The sequence below is a fragment of the Eumetopias jubatus genome, unplaced genomic scaffold (assembly GCF_037043125.1).
Source record: "Eumetopias jubatus isolate StellerSeaLion01/CBP00866 unplaced genomic scaffold, mEumJub1_p1.0 scaffold_13, whole genome shotgun sequence".
NCBI classification, from domain to species: Eukaryota; Metazoa; Chordata; class Mammalia; order Carnivora; family Otariidae; genus Eumetopias; species Eumetopias jubatus.
In genome coordinates, this window is record NW_028274819.1 from 48,658,743 (window position 1) to 48,684,732 (window position 25,990).

Sequence of the window (25,990 nt, forward strand, 5' to 3'; positions counted from 1 at the left end):
CCTATTTATTTAATCATTTATTTATATTAGTATGGACTCATGGATATTTATTTTTAACTTTGGATTATAATTCAGTGTTTTTATTTTGTTGTTCTAATTATTCTAGCTTTGGCCATTGGGCGATCTTTCAGTTGGCCCCCGTGTCTCTTTGATGTGCCCCTGTCATCATGGGTTTTTGAGTATTTCCTTACTTTTTGGCATTGCAAAATGCTCCAGGCTCCTCCCATGTATGCCCTGTTCCAGTTAAAGAATGAGCCATTTCTCTAAGCAGTCCTGATTCTTTTATTGGTGAATGGTATTAGAAACCAAGATATGGGTGCTAGCTGTGCTGTCTCTGGGGTGTTGTTGCTTCTAGGCCCTAGGATAGTACTTTTTGAAGCATTCTTTTTTCTCCATAATTTTCTGTTTCCTCAAAATTGCATTGACTGGCAAGAGGTGTCTTTCACTAATCTTAGAGTCTTTTCCCAAGTGTCTTATGATCCCTGGCTGTCCATTTACACTTAAGAATAAAGCATCAAGAAGCAGATTGGAAGCTTGATGTTCATGGGAAGAGGGATTGGTTTCTGAGAGTGTCACTGGCTGTATGGTTTCTTCCCTGGAGTATGAAGGTCTCTAGGTCTTTTTTCTTGGGCTGGTCAGATTCTTAGAAAACATTCCTCTAAATCTCTGCCTCAAGGGCATAATCCTACCTGCCAACTTTGTGAGAGCCAAGTAGTGGAAGAGCACTGGGGAATCTCAACATTCAGTATGTAAAATTTTTGTTTTTCTGTTTTTAGAATGATACCTTACTCTCAGCTGTGCCTGTGGTTTCCCAGCTGTTGATGCTTGATACCTCAACTATAATCCCAAGTATAGATATACTCATTCTTTTTAAAAATTTTATTTTTCAATTGAGATATAATTGACATATAATATGGTATTAGTTTTAGGTGTACAACATGATTTGATATATGTATATATATTGCAAATGATGATCACAGTAATTTTGGTTAACATCCATCACCACATAGTTTCAATTTTTTTCTTGTGATGAGAACTTTTAAGATCTACTCTCAACAACTTTCAAATATACATTAGAGTATTGTTAACTGTAGTCACCATGCTGTACATAACATCCCCAGGTCTAACTTATTTTATAACTGGAAGTTTGTACCTTTTGACCACTGTCACCTATTTCACCCGCCTCACTCATTCTTTTATTTATCCCTTGTAAAGAATAAACTTCCAGTTTTCTTCTGGCATGTTGGAGGCTGCACAGAGTGGGGAGAGTCTGGGGTGGGGTGGGGTCTAGTTGGTTCTTTTATTTAAAAAAAATTGAGATATAATTAATGTAACATAAATTAACCATTTTAAAGTGTACACTTCAGTGGTTTTTAGTTTATTCACTGTTGTGGAGCCATCACCATTATCTAGTTCCAGAACATTTCCATCATCCCAAACAGAAACTGCATACCTATTAGCAGTTAAGTCCCTTAGTAACCACTTTCTGTTTCTATGAATATGCCTATTCTGGATATTTCATATAAATGGAGTAATACAGTATGTAGCCTTTTGTGTCTGGCTTCTTTCACTTAGCATAATGTTTTCAAGGTTCATTTGTGTTGTAGCATGTAACAGTACTCCATTCCTTTTAATGGCTGAATAATGTTCCATTGTATAGTTCTACAACAATTTATCTTTTCATGAGCTGATGCCAGCTGGTTCTTCTATAGACTTTCAACCAGTTCTTCTGTTTTTAGTCGCCCCCCTTTTAAAGATTTTATTTATTTTATTTGTCAGAGAGAGAGCACAAGCAGGGGAGTGGCAGGCAGAGGGAGAAGCAGGCTCCCTGCTGAGCAAGGAGCCTGATGCGGGACTCCATCTCGGGACCCCGGGATCATGACCTGAGCCAAAGGCAGACGCTTAACCGGCTGAGCCACCCAGGCATCCCTTTAGTCCCATTTTTATCCCCACTTCCAGAAGTGCCTGATGCTACAAGTTCCTGAGCTTTTTGGAGGTTATATTATATCTTAGGTTTCTTTAGTCTGCTGTCAGGAACCACTCATCCATCTGCTTTCCAGCTTCTAAAATTTTGTTGCTGTCACCTTCACTTTCATTCTGTGGCTATGCTCCCCTGACCCCCACCCCTCTACTGTTGTTTTTGTGGGGTTTTGGGAAGAGAGGCAGCAGAGGGAGAACTAATGCTTGCCTTCTGCTCACAATTTATTTTATTTTTTATTTTTTAAAAAGATTTTATTTATTTATTTATGAGAGAGAGAGCGAGAGCACAAGCAGGGGGAGCAGCAGAGGGAGAGGGAGAAGCGGCTCCCTGCTAAGCAGGGACCCTGACTTGGGGCTCCATCCCAGGATGCTGAGATCATGACCTGAGCCAAAGGCAGATACTTAACCGACTGAGCCACCCAGGTGCCCCTACTGCTCACAGTTTAAAAGGTGCAATTTCCATGCTGGGTCAGACTCGAGGCCCAACTGTTACTAAGTCATGAAATGATCAAGCTGGAAAAACCTTTATAGATTAGCAACTCGACCTCTACTTCTTAATCTTTCAGGTGAGGAAAGTGAGACCCACAAGACTCAATAAATTGTGTAGGTCACACAGCTAGCGAGTAGCCAAGGTAGGACCTCAGCTCTTGTCTCCTGCCTTGTAGGCTAGTTGCTTACCATTAATTTAGGCTGATTATTTTAAAATTTGGTATTGAGAGCATGAAGATTGTTCATATTTGTCCTCTGCTATTTCTTTTCTTTTTTTTTTTTAAGATTTTATTTATTTAATTGACAGAGAGAGAGATAGCAAGAGAGGGAACAAAGCAGGGGGAGGGTCAGAGGGAGAAGCAGGCCTCCCGCCAAGCAGGGAGCCCGATGTGGGGCTCAATCCCAGGACCCTGAGACCATGACCTGAGCTGAAGGCAGTCGCCCAACCAACTGAGCCACCCAGGCGCCCCAGTCCTCTGCTATTTCTTACTTAGAGATCCCAGTCCACTGGGTTTGCCTAAGTCCATTTTTCTGGAGGGGCTAGCTTTTAGAGAAAAGTGCCTATGTACATGTATAACTGCTGGGAGTCCTTACTCTGTTAAATAATTCATTACAGTATGTACTGTATATAATTCAGTACAGTATATGTATATCCAACTCACACGACAGTGTTAGACCCATCTGAAAGACTATGAATTTGATAGCTTGTTGCTTCCCATAATAAACAGAGCAAATTACGTAAGTTCAAGATGTTAGCTCAACAGATGTGTGTCCTGCCAGGGTTTTTGGCTGGGCTAAAAGGGAAGCAGTGTCTACACTTGATATCTTGCTACCAAAGTTTTGTCCTAGCTGTTGTTTGGAGCAGTCCTGTTTGGATAGGTTCTCAAACCCTAGACTCTTGTTAAAACTGGGTACATAAGAGGTACTAGATGCAGGAGTTGGACTAGGTGTGGAGCAGCCTGGAAGATGTCAAGCAGGAGGCAAAACATCAATAAAAGTAATGGCTGTATACCTAAATCTGAAGTTATTGGACAAAATATATTGAGAAAGAAAGTCAACAGATTCACCTCAAGGGGAAAACAAAGAGGTAACAGATGGTTTCTGTTGCTTTCATTGAAAAGCCTGGTGAGCAGCTTTTCTGGGTTAGTGCCTTAGATAGAAGAGGCCTTGTGGTGTGTCCAAAGTGGGGGGCAGCTCACTGCCTGCCTTCTGGGTATTTGTGAATGTCTGACTCCTGAGCACACGTCAGCTGGTGATATGGGCGAAGGTACAGCTTCTCTCTTCAAGGAGCAAGTTACCCTCTCTATGCCGCAGAACCTATAAATTTACCTCAATTTCGTATGAAGAAGAGGTGAGGGCAAGTGATGAGTAGAGTATAGTGTTAGATGGTTTTCTGTAGCTACCAAAACTCAGCTAGTCTTACTGTGTTTTTTAAAGCTGTCCTCATTTAAAAACTGCTGATAGTAATGAAATAGTCACCTCAAAGGAGTAGCAAGGTTAATTTTTGTTTAGTTAGAAATTTGCATTCCCTTCTCTTACTACACTGTGCCCCATCAAAGATGGCAGGAGATGATCTCTGATTTATTCAAGAGTTCAGAAAATTATCTGAAAGACAAGGAGGATTGAAATGCTGAGGGAGTAAGTGAATTGGTGAAACACAAGCTGATTTTTCAACATGTACCAGATAGAAGTATGAGTTGGTAGTAATACTATATTTTTCGATGGGCAGTCTGTTTTAGGAATGTTTATAACAGGAAGAATACAGTGACATGTTTTAGTGCAGGAAGTAAACTGATCATAGAATGAGTGGCCCTGAAGTGGTCACCAGTGTCACCAGCAGGATCAATTTTAGGACATCCCAGAATGCCAATATGCAAATGACGACATAATAACCTGGTTGTATCCATTCCCAGAGGAAGAAAATTTTATCACTCTTGCTGTAGATAATGTTAATTAGACCCTATAGGATTGGTGTGGATATGGTGAGGTGTGAGGCAGCCTGGATGTGACCCTAATGTTTTGGTCCTGGAGTGAGGGATAGCTCAGCTGCCTTTGAAGAGTTTGGTCCAAGTATAACTTCGGATATTTGAATTTTATTGCCTGAAGCCTCTGCTTTAAAATCTTGACAGGTTGTTAAAAACATTAAATTTTTTAAATTAAATAATATTTTTTAAAAAACATTAAACTTTTTGAGGTAATTTCAGATTCATATGCAGTTGTAGGAAATAATACAGAAATGACACTCTACCCTTTACCGAGTGGTAACATCTTGCAAAGCTACTGGATGCTCTTACAACCAGGATATTGACATTAATACACTCAAGAAACAGAATAGTTCCATCACCCCAAGGATTCTTGGGTGTTGCCCTTTTATAGAACCCTCCTCCTCCCCATCTCTGACCTCTGGCAACTGTCACTGTGTTCTTCATTTCTAAAATTTAGTAATTTCAAGAATGTTGTATAAATGGGATCCTGTAGCATGTAAGTTATTGGGATAGGCTTTTCTCACTTGTGTAGTACAGGTCTGCAAGCAATGAATTATCTTAGTTTTGTTTTACTTGAAAATGTTTTTATTCTGCCTTCATTTTTGAAGGATTTTTTTTCTGCATATAGAATTCTGGGTTGACAGGGTTTTGTTTGTTTCAGTACTTGTATGGTGTTGTTCCATGTCTTCTAATCTCTGTTGTTTCTGGTAAGAAAGCAATGGTAATTTCAGTCATTTCTTTAATGTATCATGTTTCTCTGTCTCCTTTCAAGATTTTCTCCTTAATAATCTTTCTCTTTTTTTTCCTTTCTTTAAAAGTTTGACTGTGATGTACAATTTTTTATTTTCTTGGTATGTGTTGTGCTTAGAATCCACTGAGCTTTTTGAATCTGTAAATTTATGTCTTTTACCAAAGTTGGGAAATTTTTGATCATTATTTCTTCAATTAAAAAAAAGTTTTTAAACCTCATTTGCTGTCCTTTTCTTCCGGGGCTCCAATTAAATGTATATTAGACTTGTTGCCCCACAGATCTCTGGGGTCCTCTCCCATACTCTCCTTTCTCTCCCTAATTTTTTTTTCCTCTCTGTTCTTCAGATTGGATACTTTTTGTTGATCTATTTTTTTATTTTTTATTTTTAAATATTTTATTTATTTATTTGACAGAGAGAGACACAGAGAGAGGGGGAACACAAGCAGGGGGAGTGGGAGAGGGAGAAGCGGGCTTCCGGTGGAGCAGGGAGCTCAATGCGGGGCTGGATCCCAGGTCCCTGAGATCATGACCTGAGCCGAAGGCAGACGCTTAACGACTGAGCCACCCAGGCTCCCCATCTTTATTTTTTTATAATTTTGTTAAAGTAGGCTCTGTGCCCAGTGTGGGGCTTGAACTCACAACCCTGAGATAATGAGTCACATGCTTTACTAGCTAAGCCAGCCAGGCACCACTGTTGATCTATTTAAATTCACTAACTCTTCTGCATCTCCAATCTGCTGTTAAGCCCATCCTCTGAATTATAGAGTCTATTTTGCTGTTGAGATCTATTTTTTCATTCATTATGGTCATAGCTGATTCTTTCAAGTTTTATTTATTTAAGCAATCTCCAGTCTCAGTGTGGCACTTGAACTCACAGCCCCAAGATCAAGAGTCACATAGTCTACTGACTGAGCCAGCCAGGTGCCCCGATCATAGCTGTTTTAAAATCTTTGTCTGCTAACCCTAATATTTGGATTAAGTCAGAGTCAGTTTCTGTTGATTGACTCTTCTCTGGAGAATAGATCATGTTTTCCTGTTTCTTTATAAGCCAAACAATTCTGTTGAGTTGTGTCCTGGATACTGAGTATGATACGTTGTAGACATTGGATTTTTCTTCTTCTTCTTTTTTTTTACCTTCCTCTAAAGAACGTTGAATTTTGTTTGTTTTGTTAAACTCTGTTCCCGTGCAGTGAATGGCAGTTTAAATCTCAGTTCAGTACTTTTAGCCCTAACTTGGTTGCTTGAAGTCTGTTCCATGCATGCATAGTTTAGGGATTAGCCAGCCGTTTGGGCAGAATTTATACACAGAGTTTGAGGCACCTTCTTTTGGTTCTCTTTGGAGTTTCCCTCTCTCACTTCTCTGTTGTGGTTGCCTTAAAGTCTGTCCTCTGGTTTGTGAAGCTAGTAAGACTATGGGTTTTTAGCTGAATTTTAGCCATCTTTCATGGCACAGACTGGGACCTGGCTGGCCAAAAGCCGTAACAGGAGACACTTGCTTGGTGTCATTACCTTTTTCCAAGTTTTGACCCTCTCTCTTCTGTCATAATCTGTTTTGCCTTTTTGTTCCCTAGTACTTCAGGTAGTTTTTTATATTCTGTCCAGTGTTCATAGTTATCTGCAAGAGAGTTGGTCTCATAGGAGCTACTCTTCCATGACTGGAAGCAGAACCACCATCATGCTAGATATAAATTCTTCTTTCTCCTTCTTCGATTTTGTTTATTCATTTGACAGGGAGAGACAGAGCGCCCAAGCAGGGGGGAGCAGCAGGCAGAGGGAGAGGGAGAAGTGGGCTCCCTGCTGCGGGGTTCCATCCCAGGATCCTGGGATCATGACCTGAGCCGAAGGCAGACGCTTAACCAACTGAGCCACTCTGGTGCCCTAGATAGAAATTATTCTGTTGGTAAAGTCAGTTTTTTTCATTTGTAGTTTCACAGATGTTTGTATTATCCTTCCCATCTCTTCTAAGAGACCAGATAAAAATGCCCTTAGCTCTTGCTCTTTTTTCTTTTTTTCAAACTTCAAATTTTATGTAAAGCTTCTTAAGTGTATGTCAACTCTGATTACTGATAGGTTTAGAAATTGAAATACTTTTATTTGGTATATCTAATCCAAGATAGAGGTATAACAGATGTGTCCCATAAATGCTTTCCTAGGAAGTGATGGTTACTTTTATTTTTCTTTAATCTAAGCTAACACTATGTTCTGGAGAAGCTTTGTGTAATTTAACATAAACCAGGTGGGGATTTGACTGTATTGGATCTTTTTCACATAGCTCTTTGGAACATGCGTTTTCTTATCTGCACTACCATTTTAAAACTATCACTGTTTCCCACAGATGTAATACATCTATTATAAATGTGTAACTTTGAGATTTTGGTGAACTTTTTTTTAAGATTTTGTTTATTTTAGAGAAAAAGAGCGAGCCTGAGTGGGGGGGAGGGATGAGGGAGGGGAGAGAGAATCCCAAGCAGACTCGCCACTGAGTGCAGAACCCGGTGTGGGACTTGATCTCACAACCCTGAGATCATGACCTAGCTGAAATCAAAAGTTGGATGCTTAGTAATTTTATTTATTTATTTTGAGAGAGAGAGAGAGCATTGTGAGTGAGCACATGGGCAGGGGGGTGGAGAGGGAGAGAGAGAAAATCTCAAGCAGACTCCTCACTGAGCATGGAACCTGATGTGGGACTGGATCTCATAACCCTGAGATCACGACCTGAACCATGATCAAGAGTTGGATGCTTAACCAGCTGAGCCACCTAGGCTCCCTTGGTGAACATTTTCTGATGACCTTTCAGATGACTTCACATACAAGTTTTGAGGATAAGATTTTTTTCTTTTTTAACTCATTCACATATGTGTGTATGTGTAAAGAGAGAGAAATTTGCATCTACAGGCTTCTTACGATAAAAAAGGAGAAAATAATGTCATCATCAACCCAGAAAGCACTTATTTAATAGTGCATATATTTTATTTTAGACTGCATGTAAACCTACCCATTTAGGTTAATCTCTAAGTGGTGAAATGTTTCCTGCCCAAATTGGAGAAACATTTGGAGTTTTGGCTTCTGACTTTTTTGGATCATGGAACCCTTTGAGAATCTGATGAAAATTGTGTTTTCTCTTTAGAAAAATGTACATATTTTCATACAAAACTTTGTAAATCATTTCAGAGAGTTTAGGGGTTCCTTTGAAGCTTCTCAGTTGTAAGCATTCCTTATTTAGGATTATTCAAATCAAGCTAGTACCAATAGGCTAATAGCAATACAAATGTCATTTTGTTTCTGGCTTGGTCAAAGCAGAGCCAGTAAACAAAGAACCTGTCAGAAGTCCTTGTAAGGCATGCAGGCTTAAAAAAAATCTATTATGATTTATCTGAATTGTACTTCCTCAGGGACAGATTCACAAAGATAGACTGACACCCAGTTGACTAATTTTTAAGTTGCTGTTAGAAATGGGCCTTAGTTCTGGTATCCAGACCTGCTGACTCTTGTGGACTCTGTATGTGTTAGGTGAATAAGTAATTACTTTTTCCAGGACAGTAGGACAGTTGTTGCAATGTCTTATTCCTAATATCGTTTGAATTTCCAAAAGTCTAAATAATTGGAGACTTAAAGGATCTGACACATGTACAGATTTCATAAGGTGGGTCTGTGTAGATGTTCTGGAGGCATTAAGTCTCTATTGCTTATTCTCAAAACTTAGCCCTCAGTAAATGATGAAAGACTGAATTGTTTTAATAAAAATATCTTAGGTTTGTGAATCACCTTCCTCTGTGACTTTTCTGATACTCTATATAAGGTGCTGTAATGAACATGATTTGGTCTCAGGACTCTAATACTGCTTTATACACCCCCTTTCCCCTTGCAGTGAAAATACTATGCTCCCGATACTGGTCCAGTCTAATACACAGAAGGACTTAGGTCTAGGATTGGCAGTCTCAATGGTGCCTTTACTGACTCTTTAACAAGAACCTGACTCCTTAACAAGAGATCTTTACTTAGCTTGTTTGAAGAAGGGGCAGGAGGTGAAGAGGTGGTGTGGAGGATAGAGGATCTAAAGACCACTTCTCTTTGTGATTCATAATCTCCCCCTCCTCTTTGTCTATACTTCAGGTCAGTTCATCATTTTCACCTCTGGCCTTTTCTCAGTGGTTGTTTAAAATGGTCTGGTCACTTCATAACCATCTTAAAAAAATACCCTTCTCTAAAGGCTTTCATTAAGGACAGTGGAAACTGCCCTGATTCCTGTTTCTGTTCAAATATTTTGTAGTTTTTAGTGAGGAGATTTTTTGGCCTAGTAAGGAAGAAATGAGCAAACTGACAACTAAAAGTGAAGAAGCTTAGGAGGAAGACATAGTTATCTTCTCAGAACTGAATACAGTTTAAATATATATTCTGAGACTTTCAGACTGTAGACAAGATCATTATGTCAGCTGCTTGCTGTTTAATTTTTTTGTACAGTAAGTGCAGCCTTGCCATGGGTGTGTTCTTCGCAGGTGTTATTGAAAGCTTGAGACTAGCTGTACATAGCCATAGGGGCTTTATTGCTACCACTGTTACCAGCTGCCTGCTGATTTTGCCAGTCTTCTTTAGTGAGGATTACCAGATGTATTTTGAGAGATGAAATTTGCTGGAAAAGAGTTTCAGAAAACTCAGTTTCGAAGAAGGCAGGAAATGAGAGGAATTGAAATTGTGTTACTGCTTTACTAACAGAAGGAAAGTTGAGGCTTGTCAGAAGTTGAAAATTATGAATAAGTGGGCTTCTGATGATGATGATGGACAAAACCTGAGAGAAAGTGGAAGTGAATGTTTTAGTTATAAATGATAACTTTCTGACTGGAATCATTATTAATTTCTGGAACAGGTACCTTAGAATTACTGTAAACTCTAGAAACCTAAGATGCCTCTGGGATGATTTTAGAGTGAAGAACTGTGCAACTTTAGGTTTATCCCAGTCCTGTGTTGGAAGAATGCATCTTCCTTAATCACCAGCTCCTTTGGGTTCCAAACCAACTCAGAAAAACTATAGTTAGAACAGAATTTGTATTATCAACTAGAACATGTGAGCAGGATCCTGTGCAAGTGTGCTCTGAATGGTTGGCACATAGACTAAAGATCTGGAGCCTCCCAGATAGTAACCTTCCTGTGAAAGGGTTATTTGTGTATATTCTTTTTTCCTATACATTTGAGAGTAAGGTCCTGAGGATAGGTGCTTCCTTTTGTTTGTCTCTATCCCCTCAGTAACTAAGGCCCTTGTATGACATGATTACTCAATAAATATCAAATTCATTCGAATTGTTTTTGATCATGATTTCCACATATTTTTCCATGACTCCTACTAAATTTATTTGTTTGAAATATTTAGGTACATTTAATTGTCCCCTATTCCCTAACTCCTTAGGAAAAGCAGTATTTGGGGCAGGATACTTTGGGATAAAGTACCAGTGACTTTATAGTAATTTGATATCTGTTGAACTCTTCATGTCATTATGCTGTATTGTAATGTTTTTTCAAACTGTGAATTGTGTTAGTAGTCTTAGTTTGGTTTAATGATAGAGAGTAGAAATTACGAAAGGGCATCACACAGAGTAAGGGTAAGTATTATTTTGTGAAATTTATTTTAGGCAAATTTATATGTACACATCATTTATATATTTATTGCTTCATGATACAACATTTGTTTCATACTGGAGTCATGGTCAAAAAAGTTTGAATACTATTGCTTTATTGTAATACTCTGTTATTTCATTTATCATATAGCATTATGCCAGTACATACAGGCTTCTAAAGCCAGGGATGGTGCCAGCCCTTTCATTTCCAGTACGACTGAAGGTAAAAACAAAACAAAATTGAGAACACCCATAGCTTTCTGGTGGCATTTACATGTCTCTACAAAGTGGTATTTTGTACCTTTGACCTTCTAACTTTCTTGTGCCTATTTTTGACCAGTAGGTTTTTCATATTTGTGTCTGTCTAGGTGGTGGGTTCTTTGGTTCTTCCTCTTTTCACTTTAATGTTCTTTATTTCAGTATATTCTAATGTTTTTAGGGGGAAAGGGGAAACAAAGTAGAATTTTAGAAATTTCAAATGATTCTGAATTGACAAAATATCTCATTAGATTTACCCTGAAATTTGCTTTTTTAATATCCTTGAATCTTTTAGTCCCTTCGTGTTTTTTCAGAGATCATAGAAGTGCATACTTTATTCTGAATTTAAAATCATTTATGCTTCTATGATATCAGTTGACTTTAAGCAAACTAAATGTGGTTTACAGGAAAAAAAAAGATGGATATAATCCTTTGTCATTCCTTGTGCTATCCCGCTCTCCCAAGAAGATTAACCATTGGATTTTAGTAATAACTCACTTTCAAGAAAAGAAAAGATAGCTAGTGATGTCCACTATTAACCATGCTAAACCTTTTCAGCTTCTTTACTTACCTAATAACTTCGATACCTTTCCTGTTCTTAGATGGTTGGCATACTAACCCCTTTGCCTTTACTTCTGTACCTTGCTGGACTACCAAGCTCAGACAATCGTAACTCTGTGATTTTGAGGGACTCTGTAGAGATGATTTGCTTCATTCTTTTTCTTGCAGGAGAAAATTTTGAGCAGACACCACTGAGACGAACATTCAAGTCTAAGGTCCTTGCCCGATACCCTGAGAACGTAGAATGGAATCCCTTTGACCAAGATGCAGTGGGAATGGTTAGTATTTGTTAGCTGCAAGTATGAGATAATTTACAAACTAATTTACAGTAGAATTGTGAGTTCAGACTGTGGTAGCAGCAGTTCCACAAGCTACCAATAACTTTTGAAGAAGGGGTTATGTGCATATTATTCATGATTCTGCATTTTGATCAACATATCAAGTATACTGAAAATCACAATGTTTCTGTTTTGTCAGAACAAATGCATAGTAATGGTTCAGTGAACTTTGAGGTACTGAGCTATTGGTTGCTTATAGTACTGAGATTACATGATGAGTCTGATTTAAAGCAGTTTTCTCTCAATCTCGGTTGTGTATATCTGGGTGATATGACAGAAATGGGTATTTTGTTTCATCCTATTTTAGATAGAGCATTTTTTTTTTTTTTTTAATTTGAGAGAGAGAGAGAGAGCACACAGCTGGGGAGAGGGGCTGAGGGAAAGAGAGAAGCAGACTCCCTGCTGAGCGTGGAGCCCAATTTGGGGCTCAATCCAGGACCCTGAAATCATGACCTGAGCCAAAGTCAGACGCTTTATTGACTGAGCCACCCAGGTGCCCCAGGACAGGGGCATAAATCTCATGTAGAATACCACTATGAATAATCTAACCTTTATTGAGTATTCACCTTGTGCTAGGCACTATGATAAGCATTTTACATGAATTAATTCATTTAATCTTCACAGTACTCCTTATGTAGATGATGCTAAATAAACACACACATGCACACAGATACACATGTATTTTATACATGAGGAAACTAAGATTCAAAGAGGTTAAGTAACGTGTTCAAGGTCACATGACTAAGAAGCAATTGAGCTGCAATTTGAAAACTATACCATAGTCTGGTTCCAGTGCTATGCTCTTGATCACATCTTTGTACTACCTGTATTAATTTTTTTTTTAAAGATTTTATTTATTTATTCATGAGAGACGGAGAGAGAGAGGGAGAGAGAGAGAGAAGCAGAGGGAGAAGCAGGCTCCCAAGGAGCAGGGAGCCCGATGCGGGACTCGATCCCAGGACCCTGGGATCATGACCTGAGCCGAAGGCAGACGCTTAACCATCTGAGCCACCCAGGCGCCCCCCTGTATTAATTTTTAATAGCTTATAGTTTTTAGAGGATGATCTTGTTTGATGCATGTAATAACCCTGTGAAGTAGGCAGAGTAAATTGTATTATCTTCATTTCACAGATGAGGAAACTGAGTCTTAGTTTCGAGTTTTTGGACTCCTAGTCCAGTGCTTATTTCATTTTAACCTGCTGTATTCTAGAAACACCTAGGTTTTGGGAAGTCAAGTCCAAAGATAATGGATATAACATAATGTAGGTCCTTATATTTGTTAACCCCAGGCTGCTAATCTATCATTTGTATAGCTAGGTTTATATAGAACTGGAAAATGGGGACTGATTGATTTAGGTCAGTTTGATTAGCTATCCAAGTTTCTTTATATAACCCATCTGAGTTAAAGTAAAAAAAGTGCGTCTTTATCCTGATTATGTCATCTCCTTGCTTTATGTGAAATGCTCCCTTTTTTCCTATGAAAAGAGAAGGTTCTCTTGAAGACAGAGTTTTGTGACCTGATAGAGTCTAAAACTGTTTATTTTTAGGTACAAGGTTATATCTGTCTAGTTTATAGGTATATTTCTAGCATCATTTCCCAGTAAATACTGTCATGCTTAACCACCTACCTAAATTCTCCAAGCTTTCTCTTACCTCCTCTTTTTTGTGCATTTTCTTCTTCTCCTTGAAATACCCTCTTTCCCTTGTCTACCTGATGAATTCTAATATAACCTAATCTATGAAACCTTTTCTGATGTTCCTGGGCTGGGTTGTCTATTCTGTGTTGCCCTAACACTTTGTTTTTGGGTAGTCCTGATAACTGCATTATAATTTTATTTACTCATATGTCTTAGAATGGGAGATTTTTAGGACAGATGTTTTGCTGTGTTGATCTTGATATCCCAAACACATAGCATAGTAGGTACTCTGAGTAAATAAATAGTGATGGTATTCTGAAAAGAGGACCGGCAGTGAGTGTTCTCACCACTTGTTTCCTTGTTGTCTTTTGCAGCTATGCATGCCCAAAGGGCTAGCATTCAAGACCCAGGCTGATCCCAGGGAGCCCCAGTTCCATGCCTTTATTATCACAAGGGAGGATGGCTCTCGGACATTTGGGTTTGCCCTCACATTTTATGAGGAGGTGACTAGCAAGCAGATCTGCAGTGCAATGCAGACCCTCTACCACATGCATAATGCTGAGTATGATGTCCTACATTCTCCCTCTGTTGATGGCCGAGACCACAGTGGCATGGAGGATGGTGAAGGCACTCCTGGGACCAAGCTTCAGCGCTTCAATTCCTATGACATTAGCCGGGACACGCTCTACGTCTCTAAGTGCATCTGCCTCATCACACCCATGTCCTTCATGAAAGCATGTCGGAGTGTGCTGGAACAACTTCACCAGGCAGTCACTTCACCTCAGCCCCCTCCACTGCCCCTTGAGAGCTACATATACAATGTACTCTATGAGGTGCCACTCCCGCCTCCTGGCCGGTCCTTGAAGTTTTCTGGGGTCTATGGGCCAATAATCTGCCAGAGACCAAGTACCAATGAGCTTCCCTTATTTGACTTCCCTGTCAAAGAGGTCTTTGAACTGCTTGGGGTGGAAAATGTGTTTCAACTTTTTACTTGTGCCCTTCTGGAGTTTCAAATCCTGCTCTACTCACAGCGTAAGTCAGTGCTTACTAGAGCTTTCTCCCTGCATAGGGCCTCCCTTCTTTCCATATTGAATGCAGTGGAACTGACTGTAAAGGTCAGGGGCTGTTAAAATTTGAGCAAAACTCAGATCTTTTGCAGGTAGGTGGTAGATGGCAAACTGATGGAGCACAAGAGGGCCACAGTTTCTAATTGGCTATCATCATGGCCTTTTGCTGGCACTTCAGCTTGGGAGGGGTTCCTTCCTGACATCCCTTCTAATTGATGCTGAAAAGAGGGTTAGGAAATGATGGTTCTGGAAAGCTGACTTTCCATCATTCTGCAGTTACTTTTGCCCCCCACTTCTGCAGCCTGACAGTAATAACTGAGGATTCACAAATGATGATCCTTTGAGAAAATGAGGATGTATTGCTTCTTTCTGTTGTTTGTTATAACTGAATTGTTTTTTATAAATTAGAGGTGAACTGAATGTGAGCAGCAGGTTTGGACAAAATAGTAAAGTAGATCAGAAGGAAACAGATGTTTGTTAAATGAACCAGAAAAATAACATGAAATTTATTTATTCAGTACCTATTTATTGAGACCCTGCCATGTGCCAGGCATTGTTTCAGGGATTAGAGATACGGTGGTGGACAAAACAGGTAAAAATCCTTCCTATAATGGAACTGATATTTTAGTGGGGAAGGAGGGGATGATGAAATAAATAAAGTTTATAGTGTGTGAGGTGGTACTAAGGTCTGTGGAGAAAAATAAAACAGGGAAGAGGATGGTATTTGGGGAAGGGAAGTTCCAATTTTTTTTAAAGATTTTTGAGCCAAAGACAGACAACTGAGCCACCCAGGCGCCCCTCCAATTTTTAATAATGATTAGTTTAAGCCCTTTCTAAGCGACCCTTGTTAATATCTGTAGGGAAAGTATTCTATGTAAAGGGCATAGCACATAAAAGGGTTTTGAGACAAGAATGTGCTTGTTCAAGAACAGATGAGAAAACTGGGTGGATGGTACGGAGTGAGAAAGCAGGAATATAGAAGCAGATGTTAGACTTAACAGGAGCTTAGATTTTACACTGTAGACCATTGTAAGGACTTTGTTACTCTGAGATGCATAATCATTGTAGGTTTTAAGTTTTTTGACTTTTATTTTGAAGTAGTTTCCAGCTTATGGAAGAGTTGCAAGAAATGTTCAAAGAACTTTTGTGTGCTCTCCCACAATTCACCAGTTATTAACATTTGGCCGCATTTGTCTTCATTCTCTCTCTCTCTCTGTGAATGTGTGACATAAAACTGAACCATGAGAATCATTGCAGACGCCATGTCCCTTGACTCCTAAATGCGTCAGCTTTTATTTCATAAGAGCAAGGGTGTTTTCTTACATAAACCATAGTATGATCAAATTTAAGAAGCGTAACATTGTTATAATATTGTATTCAGGTTTCACCATTGTCCCAAAAATGTCTACCGTTACAGTTTTTTTTTTATTCCTGATCCGGGATCTTGTCTAGTAACATGCCTTGCTTTTACTTTTTACTTCTTCATGTCTTTCCTGACATGGACATTTTTGAAGAGTGCAGGCAAAGCATTTGTAGAATGTCCCCCGATTTGGGTTTGTCTGATGTTTCCTCATGATTAGATTCAGCTTATACATTTTTCGTTATAAAACGCAGAAGTGATGTTGCGATTCTCTCAGTGCATTGTATCAGGAGGCAAATAATGTGTATTTTTATCATAACAGGAGGCACTTGGTGTCAATTTGCCCGTCTTTGGTAATGTTAATTTGATCACTTTGGTTAAGATTATGTCTGCCAAGTTTCTTAAATGGAAAGTTATCCTTCTTCCCTTTGTAATTAGTAAGTCATTTGTGGGGAGTTAACTTTGAAACTGTAAATATACTGTTCTTCTTTGAAGTTTTGCCCAGTAGATTTAACATCCATTGATGATTCTAGTCTGAATAGTTATTACCATGATGGTCACAAAATGGTGATTTTCGAGCTCCATCTATATTTTATTTTTATTTATTTTTTTAAAGTTCATTTACTTATTCGAGAGAGAGAGTGCACAACCAGGAGGGGCAGAGGGAGAGGGAGAGAGAATCTCAAGCAGACTCCATGCCAAGTGTGGAGTCTGTCACGGGGCTTGATCTAATGACCCTGAAATCATGAACTGAGCTGAAACAAGAGTCGGATGCTTAACCAACTGCGTGACCCAAGTGCCCTTCCATCTATATTTATTAATTGTCATTGTACTATAAGGAATAATGTTTATTTTTTCTTGTTTGTTATTATATGGACTCAGTTTTTTATTTTGTTCAGTAGGTTAGGTACCTATAATGCAGTGGGGATGTTGTAGACGTGGGAGAAGGAGGATTAAAACCAGAAATATGATAGGTGACATTTTTCCATCAGAATTCCTTCTTAAATTTCCTAGAATATGAGTTATTCTATCAATAATACAATCAACAATACAAATTTTAAGAGGTTTGAAGGTGATTGAGAAGATTTGTGTATAGAATCAAGTGGAACTCAGGACCTAACGCCATGTTTATAGCATGGTCAGGAAAAAGATTTTTCCAAAAAAATTCCTGGATATTGTTGAGCGTGGCTGACGGTAAAATGGAGTGGCCTTTTTTTTTTTTTTTAAAAGATTTATTTATTTGACTAAGAGACAAAACAAGAGAGGAAACACAAGTAGGGGGAGTGGGAGAGGGAGAAGCAGGCTCCTGGCTGAGCAGGGAGCCTGATGTGGGGCTCGATCCCAGGACCCTGGGATCATGACCTGAGCCGAAGGCAGCCGCTTAACGACTGAGCTACCCAGGTGCCCCTGGAGTGGCCTTTTATTGGGTGTAGGTTATGCTCTCTATTAATAGTGTAGTTTAAACAGTTGAGGTTGGTTTTCTTGCAATAGTTTTTATTTATGATTCAAAGGCCTTAGGTGGGTGAAAATCTTTCTGGCCTTCCAAAAACATGTCATCACCACTCACAGTTAGTGTTGCCCACTGCATGTCTTGCCTACTGAATAGAAAAGAAGTGTAACTTAGGGAAAAAGAATGCATGTGAGGGCGCCTGGGTGGCTCAGTTGGTTAAGCGACTGCCTTCGGCTCGGGTCATGATCCTGGAGTCCCGGGATCGAGTCCCACATCAGGCTCCCTGCTCAGCGAGGAGCCTGCTTCTCCCTCTGACCCTCCCCCCTCTTATGTGCTCTCTCTCTCTCTCAAATAAATAAATAAAATCTTTAAAAAGATAAAAAGAAGGCATGTGAAATTGTAAGACAAAGTATAACCCATTGGATGACTGAACTGACAGTTTTTTTTTTAAAAAGATTTTATTTATTTATTTGACACAGAGGGAACACAAGCAGGGGGAGTGGGAGATTGTGACCTGAGCCGAAGGCAGTCGCTTAACCAGCTGAGCCACCCAGGCGCCCCTATAGATATAGCTTTTTTAATAGCATATTTTTTTTTACCAGTTGCTGTAAAATTGTATGTAGAGAAGTTCTTCACCTGATATGAGTTAGTAGGGTAGTAGATTGGATAATTGAAAAAGTCATTCAAGTCTGATAATCATAAAAGGGGTATATATATGTATATATATATATCCATTAAACATTGTATTTTAGCTTAAAACATGACTATATAGTCACTAGTCTTTTGATGAAGGGTCTAGGTATTTCCTTTGATTATGGGTCCACTAATCAGATGTCTGCATTGTTTTTCTTGCATAAACCACACCCATAATGCATTCACTAGGTTTTGCAGATACATTTTTTTAAATTTTTTAATTTTTATTTATTTACTTTTTTAAAGATTTTTTTTTTATTTGAGAGGGAGTGCGAGGAGGGGAGGGTCAGAGGGAGAAGCAGACTCCCCGCCGAGCAGGGAGCCCGATGTGGGACTCGATCCTGGGACTCCAGGATCATGACTTGAGCCAAAGGCAGTTGCTTAACCAACTGAGCCACCCAGGCACCCCGATAACATTTTTTTATTTTTTTAATTTTATTTTAAAGATTTTATTTATTTGACAGAGACCCAGCGAGAGAGGGAACACAAGCAGGGGGAGTGGGAGAGGGAGAAGCAGGCTTCCTGCAGAGCAGGGAGCCCGATGCGGGCTCCATCCCAGGACTCTGGGATCATGACCTGAGCCAAAGGCGGATGCTTAATGAGTGAGCCACCCAGGCACCCCACATTTTTTTTAAAAAGGGGAGTGAGAACTTAACTAACCTTGTGAAAGAACCAGAATGGAGACTGCCTATAGATTTTTGCAGTTTTCTGTTTTGTTTTGTTTTTTTACTTAATTGCCTCATGATATGCTTAATTCAATTACACTATTTTTTAGCCACTTTGCTTTACTTAGTCTTTTTATTTATTTATTTATATTTTATTTTAGTTTTTTGAGAGAGAGAGTATATGCGTGCTTGGGGGGCAGGGGCAGACGGTGAAGGAGGGAGAGAGAGAATCCTAAGCAGCCTCCATACCCAGCAGGGAACCTGACATGGACTGGATCTCACGAACCTGAGATTGTGACCTGAGGCAAAATCAGGAGTTGGAGGCTTAACCGACTGAGCCACCCAGGCATCCCTACTTCAGCCTTTATTTTTTTAAAGATTTATTTAATTTTTTCCTGGGGGTGTTGCAGAGAGAGAGGGAGAGAAATCCTCAAGCAGACTCCCTGACTTGGGGCTCGATCCCAGGACCTGGTATCATGACTTGAGCCGAAATCATGAGTTGAATGCTTAACTGACTGAGCTACCCAGGCGCCCCAAAAATAAGTTTTTTAAAAAACAATGTGTGGACAAACAAGGCAGAGAAAGTTGAGAGTTTACCTTTTTTACCTAGAATCCTACTCAGAAGTAATCTCTTAATTTTTTAGTGCCTCCTCTCAACTATTTTTGAGCAATGAACTATTTTTATGTGAAGTATTGAGTACATATGTATTAATTGTAATATTCTTTAAAGTATACAGGTACATTAGTATGATATATTAAAATTAATGTTAAAATTTAATATACCATATGTATATGTTTTAAATGTGGTATATTATTTTTAATTTTAATTTTTATTATTTATTTATTTATTTTATTATGTTATGTTAGTCACCATACAGTAGTACATCATTAGTTTTTGATATAATGTTCCATGATTCATTGTTTGCATATAACACCCAGTGCTCCATGTAATATGTGCCCTCCTTAATACTCATCACCGGGCTAACCCATCCCCCCTCCCCCCTCCCCTCTAAAACCCTCAGTTTGTTTCTCAGAGTCCATAGTCTCTCATGGTTCGTCTCCCCCTCTGATTCCGCCCCCCTTCATTTTTCCCTTCCTTCTAATGTCCTCCATGCTATTCCTTATGTTTCACAAATAAGTGAAACCATATAATTGACTTTCTCTGCTTGACTTATTTCACTTAGTGTAATCTCCTCCAGTCCCATCCATGTTGATGCAACAGTTGGGTATTCATCCTTTCTGATGGCTGAGTAATATTCCATTGTATATATGGACCACATCTTCTTTATCCATTCATCTGTTGAAGGGCATCTCGGCTCCTTCCACAGTTTAGCTATTGCGGACATTGCTGCTATGAACATTGGGGTGCATATGGCCCTTCTTTTCACTAGATCTGTGTCTTTGGGGTAAATACCCAGTAGTGCAATTGCTGGGTCATAGGGTAGCTCTATTTTTAATTTTTTGAGGAACCTCCACACTGTTTTCCAAAGTGGCTGTATTAAATATGGTATATTAAAATGTATGAAAAAAGCCTTTCAATCATATGGTAGGAATTTTAACACATTACAAAAAGGTGTATAGTGAAGTATAAGACTTCCACCTCTGGCTCCTGGTTTTCCTTCAGGGAGATTACCATTGTTTCTCATTTCCTTCCATGCATAATCGTGCATATACAACATACATACTTTTTAGAAACAACACAAATGGGAGCATGCTAATTACTCTTTTGCACTTTCTTTCATTTAATGATGTATCTTGGAGATATAGGGACATAGAGATTAGGTTTTGTTTCCTAAGAACAAAGAGTACATGAGAAACATCCTTATTCATAAAGTTTTCACAGAAGTGTGAGTATGCAAGGACAGTTCATGATTCAGTTTCCAATGTGTAGAACTGGACCTGTAGTTTGTTTAGGGGTGGATTTTCTGTAGAGTGGTCCCACAAAGCTATTGTCTTTCTCTGCACAGAGACAAGCCATGAAAACGTGCTGATTCCTCCCTCCCTCACAACCCACTATGTTTTGCATTATCTCCTTTTGTTAGAAGTAATTGCTCATTAAACATTATGGGAACTTTAAGAGAACATAATTGCCTAGAGCCTTAGTGTCTCCAGTTGATTTTGATTGTTTGAAACGCTTTGGATGCAAGTGACCTTCGGCTGCTTCCTATTTATTGGTTTCGCCTTCTTGGAATGATGAGCACAGGCAGTGGCAGAGGAGGTACTGATTCTGTCATCTGTACTGGTGTACAGAGATGGTTTTGTGCTGTTGCTTACAGCTCTTGGAGGTCAGCATCCCAACGTGGGTACTCCAGATTACTGGATCCCTGAGGAATTGTTTGTTAGGCCATCCTTCAAGGTGGGATGTTGCTTTTTTAAAAATAAAAAAAATGTAGAGAAAAAGAAGCCAACAATTCAGACCAGAAAGGCCATACAATTCCAAATTTCTACTGTCTGTAAAACTAAACCACATAAATGAAAAGTGGCTTAGCCTTGAGAGAGGAGATGATCTCTGACCTCCAGAAGTGTTTTGTTTCTAAGAATCCCGTAATTTCAAGGGCATCACAAGGAACTCCTCAGAGATCTCAATGTGACGCAAATAAAGTTTTCCACTCTTAAGAAATAAGTGGGCTGAATTTTAGATACTAGATTAGATTTATCTTGAAAGGTAGGGAAAAACCAGAGCTAGATTTCTGTGCAATTGGAAAACCTGGTTTGATGGAGCAGAGAAAGCCTTTTCTTCCAGACTCTAGGATGCCCTGTTTTATGGTCATAGAATAGATGTTCCCAGACACTGTAGCTAGGTACTGTAAGTAGTAGTCCAGTGCCAGGAAGTCTCATGAGAAAGGCATTTTTGGGACTTCTTTACTCAAACTGTGTTGGCCTTCTGTGAGATGTTACTGTCCCTGAGCAGACATGCCAGGAATGCCAGCCATATAAAGCACCTGCTTTATTGACTTTGGGCAAAGAAAGGAGGAAGTCTTTTGGTTTTCTCATGATTGAAAAGGCCTCTGGTACTCCTGCCTGCCCCCCCTGCCCCCCCCCCCCTTAAATCCAGTGGTGGTGTGTGTGTGTAGGTATGTATACACACTGACGATGGGGATGGGGATATTTCAGTGTAATATTTATTCAAAATGTGTTTAAGAGCCAGTGTTGGGACATAGACCTTCAGCTTTAAATATCACTTGAAGGTTTTCTCCCACACTTTTGCATTCTTTTGATTCATCTTAATTTTGAATTTTAAAATAAATTCTTAAGATGTCTGAGATTCTCAAGATTATTGCTTGAGTAGATTATTTACAGACATTCATATGTAGAAAAATAGAAGAATTGAGGTCTCATCTGGAGAATCATTAGAATTTTTCCTTTTTTTATAGGTTTTATTTTTATTTATTTTAGAGAGAGATAGAACACACGTGTGAGTGGGGGGCAGGGAGAGTGAGAGACTCTCAAGCAGATTCCTTGCTAAGTGGAACCTGATGCAGGGCTCCACAAGGGGCTCCATCTCATGACTCTGAGATCATGACCTGAGCTGAAACCAAGAGCCGGCCGCTTAACTGACTGAGCCACCCAGGCTCCCGTCATTAGAATTCTTAATAATGATTGTTGGAATGTGATCGAGCAGAAGAATTTCAGTAGAAAGATTAAAAAGCCAAGTTGTACGGGCATCGCACGGAATGGAGATGTCACAGAAGAGGCTGAAGGCAGAGTTTGCAATGGCATAAATTTTGTTAGTTGTTTACTTTATGTGGGACTAAATCCTTTTTCTGAAATTATGTAAATAACCCAATTTAACTCTTCAAAGATTGCTTTTTTTTTGTAATTGGGGAAATGTTTTTGTAGTTGCTTGAATGATGGGTGGGAATCTTCACTAAGTAGTTTTTAATATAGGAATGACAATGCTTTGTGTGGGCACAATGAAAAATGAGATAGACCTCTTCTTGAGCTCTTATTAGTTTGCCTTGGTCTTTAGTGAATATGAGAAGCTTATATTCTTTTGTCCTGCTAGAGCAGTTTTTTTTTTTAATTGATGACCAATCTCTGAGTTCACTTTTAGGCACTAATTGGTTATATCACTTATCTGTCACATGCTTTAGTTTCCCCAGAGAAGCATATGAGCCATTTTCCTGTAGTGCTCTGAAAATTAAGTTGGGATGATGAAGTTTTAATCATTAATTTCCATATATTTGCCTTATTAGTTAAAAAACTATTTCCAGGTTATGCTCTTCTTTGCTTAGCCAGGAGTAAGGTGATAGGCAATTTTCGAAGCGTGATTAGTGAGCAAATATGGGCTACTTTGTTAAACTTCTACCTAGTTGATACGTATCAGCTGTTGCTCATTTTTTACTCAACCTTCCTCATTTTGGGGAAAGCTTTTTGTTACTTATAACTCCTTTATGAGCTAAGCTATTACTTGTTTAAATGATGGGGTGGATATTTAGTATGTGAAACCACTTTAACCCTTATGAAAGCTCATTTGAAATCAGCCGTTCCAGAGGATATTACTCATATGATTTTAAAATTTATGTGCCTGCTTTGTCTTTAAATGTCTGAAACCATTATACCATTTGTGAATAGTAATTTTTAAAATTTTAACCAGTCCATTTTATTGACTTTGCCAATGTATTTATTACTTTTTTTTTTTATAAAATGGGCCTAGAAATTGTGTTCTAAAGGAAAGCTATTGAACACAAAGCCTTCCCTTCCAAACTAAGATCTCTGACCTAAAATAAGAGTTTTGAGGCATGAAAGTCAATCTTCTGAGTCTTTCAAATTCTCGGGAAGCTTTTTACTGAAGTGTTAAAATAACACATTTGTGCTGTTGCCATTCAGGAAAAGTTCCCGGTGGAGGGCAGATTTGGCTAGTGTGAAAAACCAGCTTCTGCATGCTTTGTGGTTCTTTGGTTTTGATCTTGAAGGCAGAGCTCACATTAGTTCCTTACAGAATGCAGACAGATCTGAGCGGTAAAAGAGCTTCCATGCTGAATGAACACCCAGGCCACTGTTCCTTCTGTTGTTGTTGCATTTCCCCAACCCTTTTCTGCTTAAGAGAATCTACTTAACATTCTGGTTTAGTATTTGGAGCATGGTGCCATTTAGGATTTCTACTGTATTTCCATATTAAATTTTATTAGCAGGAACCTGTATGTGTGGGTATATTTCAGCTTGTGGTCCACTGAGGTCTCAGGGTTGCCTTTCTGATACCTACAAAGGAATCACACTCTGAGCATACCCTTGCTGAAGTTTATCCTGATCCTTTCTAAATGTGAAATTGTACTGAAAGTTTTAACTTACTATTTGGCAAGCAAGTACTTTGTTTTTGACTGGTTTGTATGTGTTGTGTTTTGTTTTTTAACCTAGATTACCAGAGACTGATGACTGTGGCGGAGACAATTACAGCTCTCATGTTTCCTTTCCAGTGGCAGCATGTCTATGTCCCTATTCTCCCGGCTTCTCTCCTACATTTCTTAGATGCTCCTGTTCCATACCTGATGGGCTTGCATTCCAATGGCCTGGATGACCGGTCAAAGCTGGAGCTGCCTCAGGAGGTGAGAGGAATGTGGAGCTTGGGTGCTGGTGCCCCTGGCCCCATTCTAGGATTGGAGAGAGAATGACTTTGGGATGAGCCCAGGGTGGTGTCACAAAGCTTATTTTATTTTGAGGAACACATAACTTTCCATGAAAAAATGTAAAAACAATGAACATTTAGCTTAGTTTATGTCATTTGTCATCTTTATTATCCTGACATTACATACATTGTAATCTCTGTGTTTATACTATCATGAATTGCCTTTTCCATACGCAGTTTTTCAAATATTTTACATACTTCTCAAGACATTTATTAGGAAATCTTTTTTAGGGGCGCTTGGGTGGCTCTGTTGGTTAGGCTTCTGACTTTTGATCTCAGCTCAGGTCTTGATCTCAGGGTCCTGAGTTCAAGCCCCTGTGTTGGGCTCTGTGCTGGGCATGGAGCCTACTTTAAGAAAAAAAAAAAGAAAAGAAAATCTTTTCATTCTGTAAAAAATATACATAAAAGAGTAGCATAATGAATTCCTGTGTTCTCAACACCCAGCTTCAACAGTTATCATACATGTTAAATTGTATTTTACTTTTATACCTCCTACCCCCTATTATTTTAAGGAAATCCCATATAACATAATTCCATAATTATTTCATTACTCAGACCAATAAATCAGTGGGTTTCTTTTATAGGCCAAGTTTATCTGTAAAAGTTGACCAATCATAATGATTCTTTTTTTTTTTTTTTAAGTGTGATATATAGGTCGTAAACCTCAGACTTACCCACGGGGACTACTGAATTTATTTTATTTATTTTTATGTTTTTTAAGATTTTATTTATTTATTTGACAGAGGTAGAGATAGTGAGAGCAGGAACACAAGCAGGAGGAGTGGGAGAGGGAGAAGCAGGCTTCCCACCCAGCAGGGAGCCCAGTGCGGGGCTCGATCCCAGGACCCTGGGATCATGACCTGAGCCGAAGGCAGACTCTTTAACGACTGAGCCACCCAGGCGCCCATGATCATAGTGATTCTTATGGTGCTGAGCCAGCTTTGAAAACTTTCCTTGTTCAAGATAAGGAAGACCTTGAGAGAATGCTTTTCCTCTCTTGCTGTGAGGATGGCCTGCTTCTCTTTCCTATTTCAGATACCAAAAGAATTGATTAAATATATGTATTTATTTCCTGCTTTATTCTAAAGCAAATTTAAAGCATGATTAAAATAAGATTGTTTTATTTTTTATTTTTCTAGAATTACCCAAAGAATTGGTCTACCTTTTTATGTCATTTTGTGGCTGGTATGAAACCACTTGGAAGAAAGGTTTTCATATTCTGAATTTCTTAGTCATTAGAAAGGCCTGGGAACAAGATTTTGAATATACATACACTGGTGTTACATGGCTCTGTTTCCTCCCTCCACCAAAATGTTTATGGAGGGAGGTTTTTGCATAACTAAGTAATATTAGTAAGGAAACCTCCAAAGAAGAGCACAGTCTCATGGAATTGGATCTGAGCCTCACTCATGTTGTTGGGCATGTCTGGGCAGCGTCCTTGATGAAACCCTGATAGATCACACCTGTAATATTTACATTATAGTTAGGTGCATCTCTACTTTTCCTTTCTCCTTTGGTTTT

At 39.0% G+C, this 25,990-nt stretch overlaps 1 protein-coding gene across 1 annotated transcript in view; it reads left to right on the forward strand.

The window, feature by feature from the left end:
• DENND5A (DENN domain containing 5A) overlaps positions 1-25,990 on the forward strand; it is a 112,336-nt gene that overhangs the window by 32,049 nt on the left and 54,297 nt on the right. The window contains exons 2-5 of the mRNA XM_028116802.2: positions 10,966-11,037; positions 11,802-11,911; positions 13,983-14,640; positions 24,202-24,389. Of these exons, the coding sequence (XP_027972603.1) occupies positions 10,966-11,037; positions 11,802-11,911; positions 13,983-14,640; positions 24,202-24,389 (1,028 nt within the window). The remainder of the gene's footprint in view (positions 1-10,965; positions 11,038-11,801; positions 11,912-13,982; positions 14,641-24,201; positions 24,390-25,990) is intronic.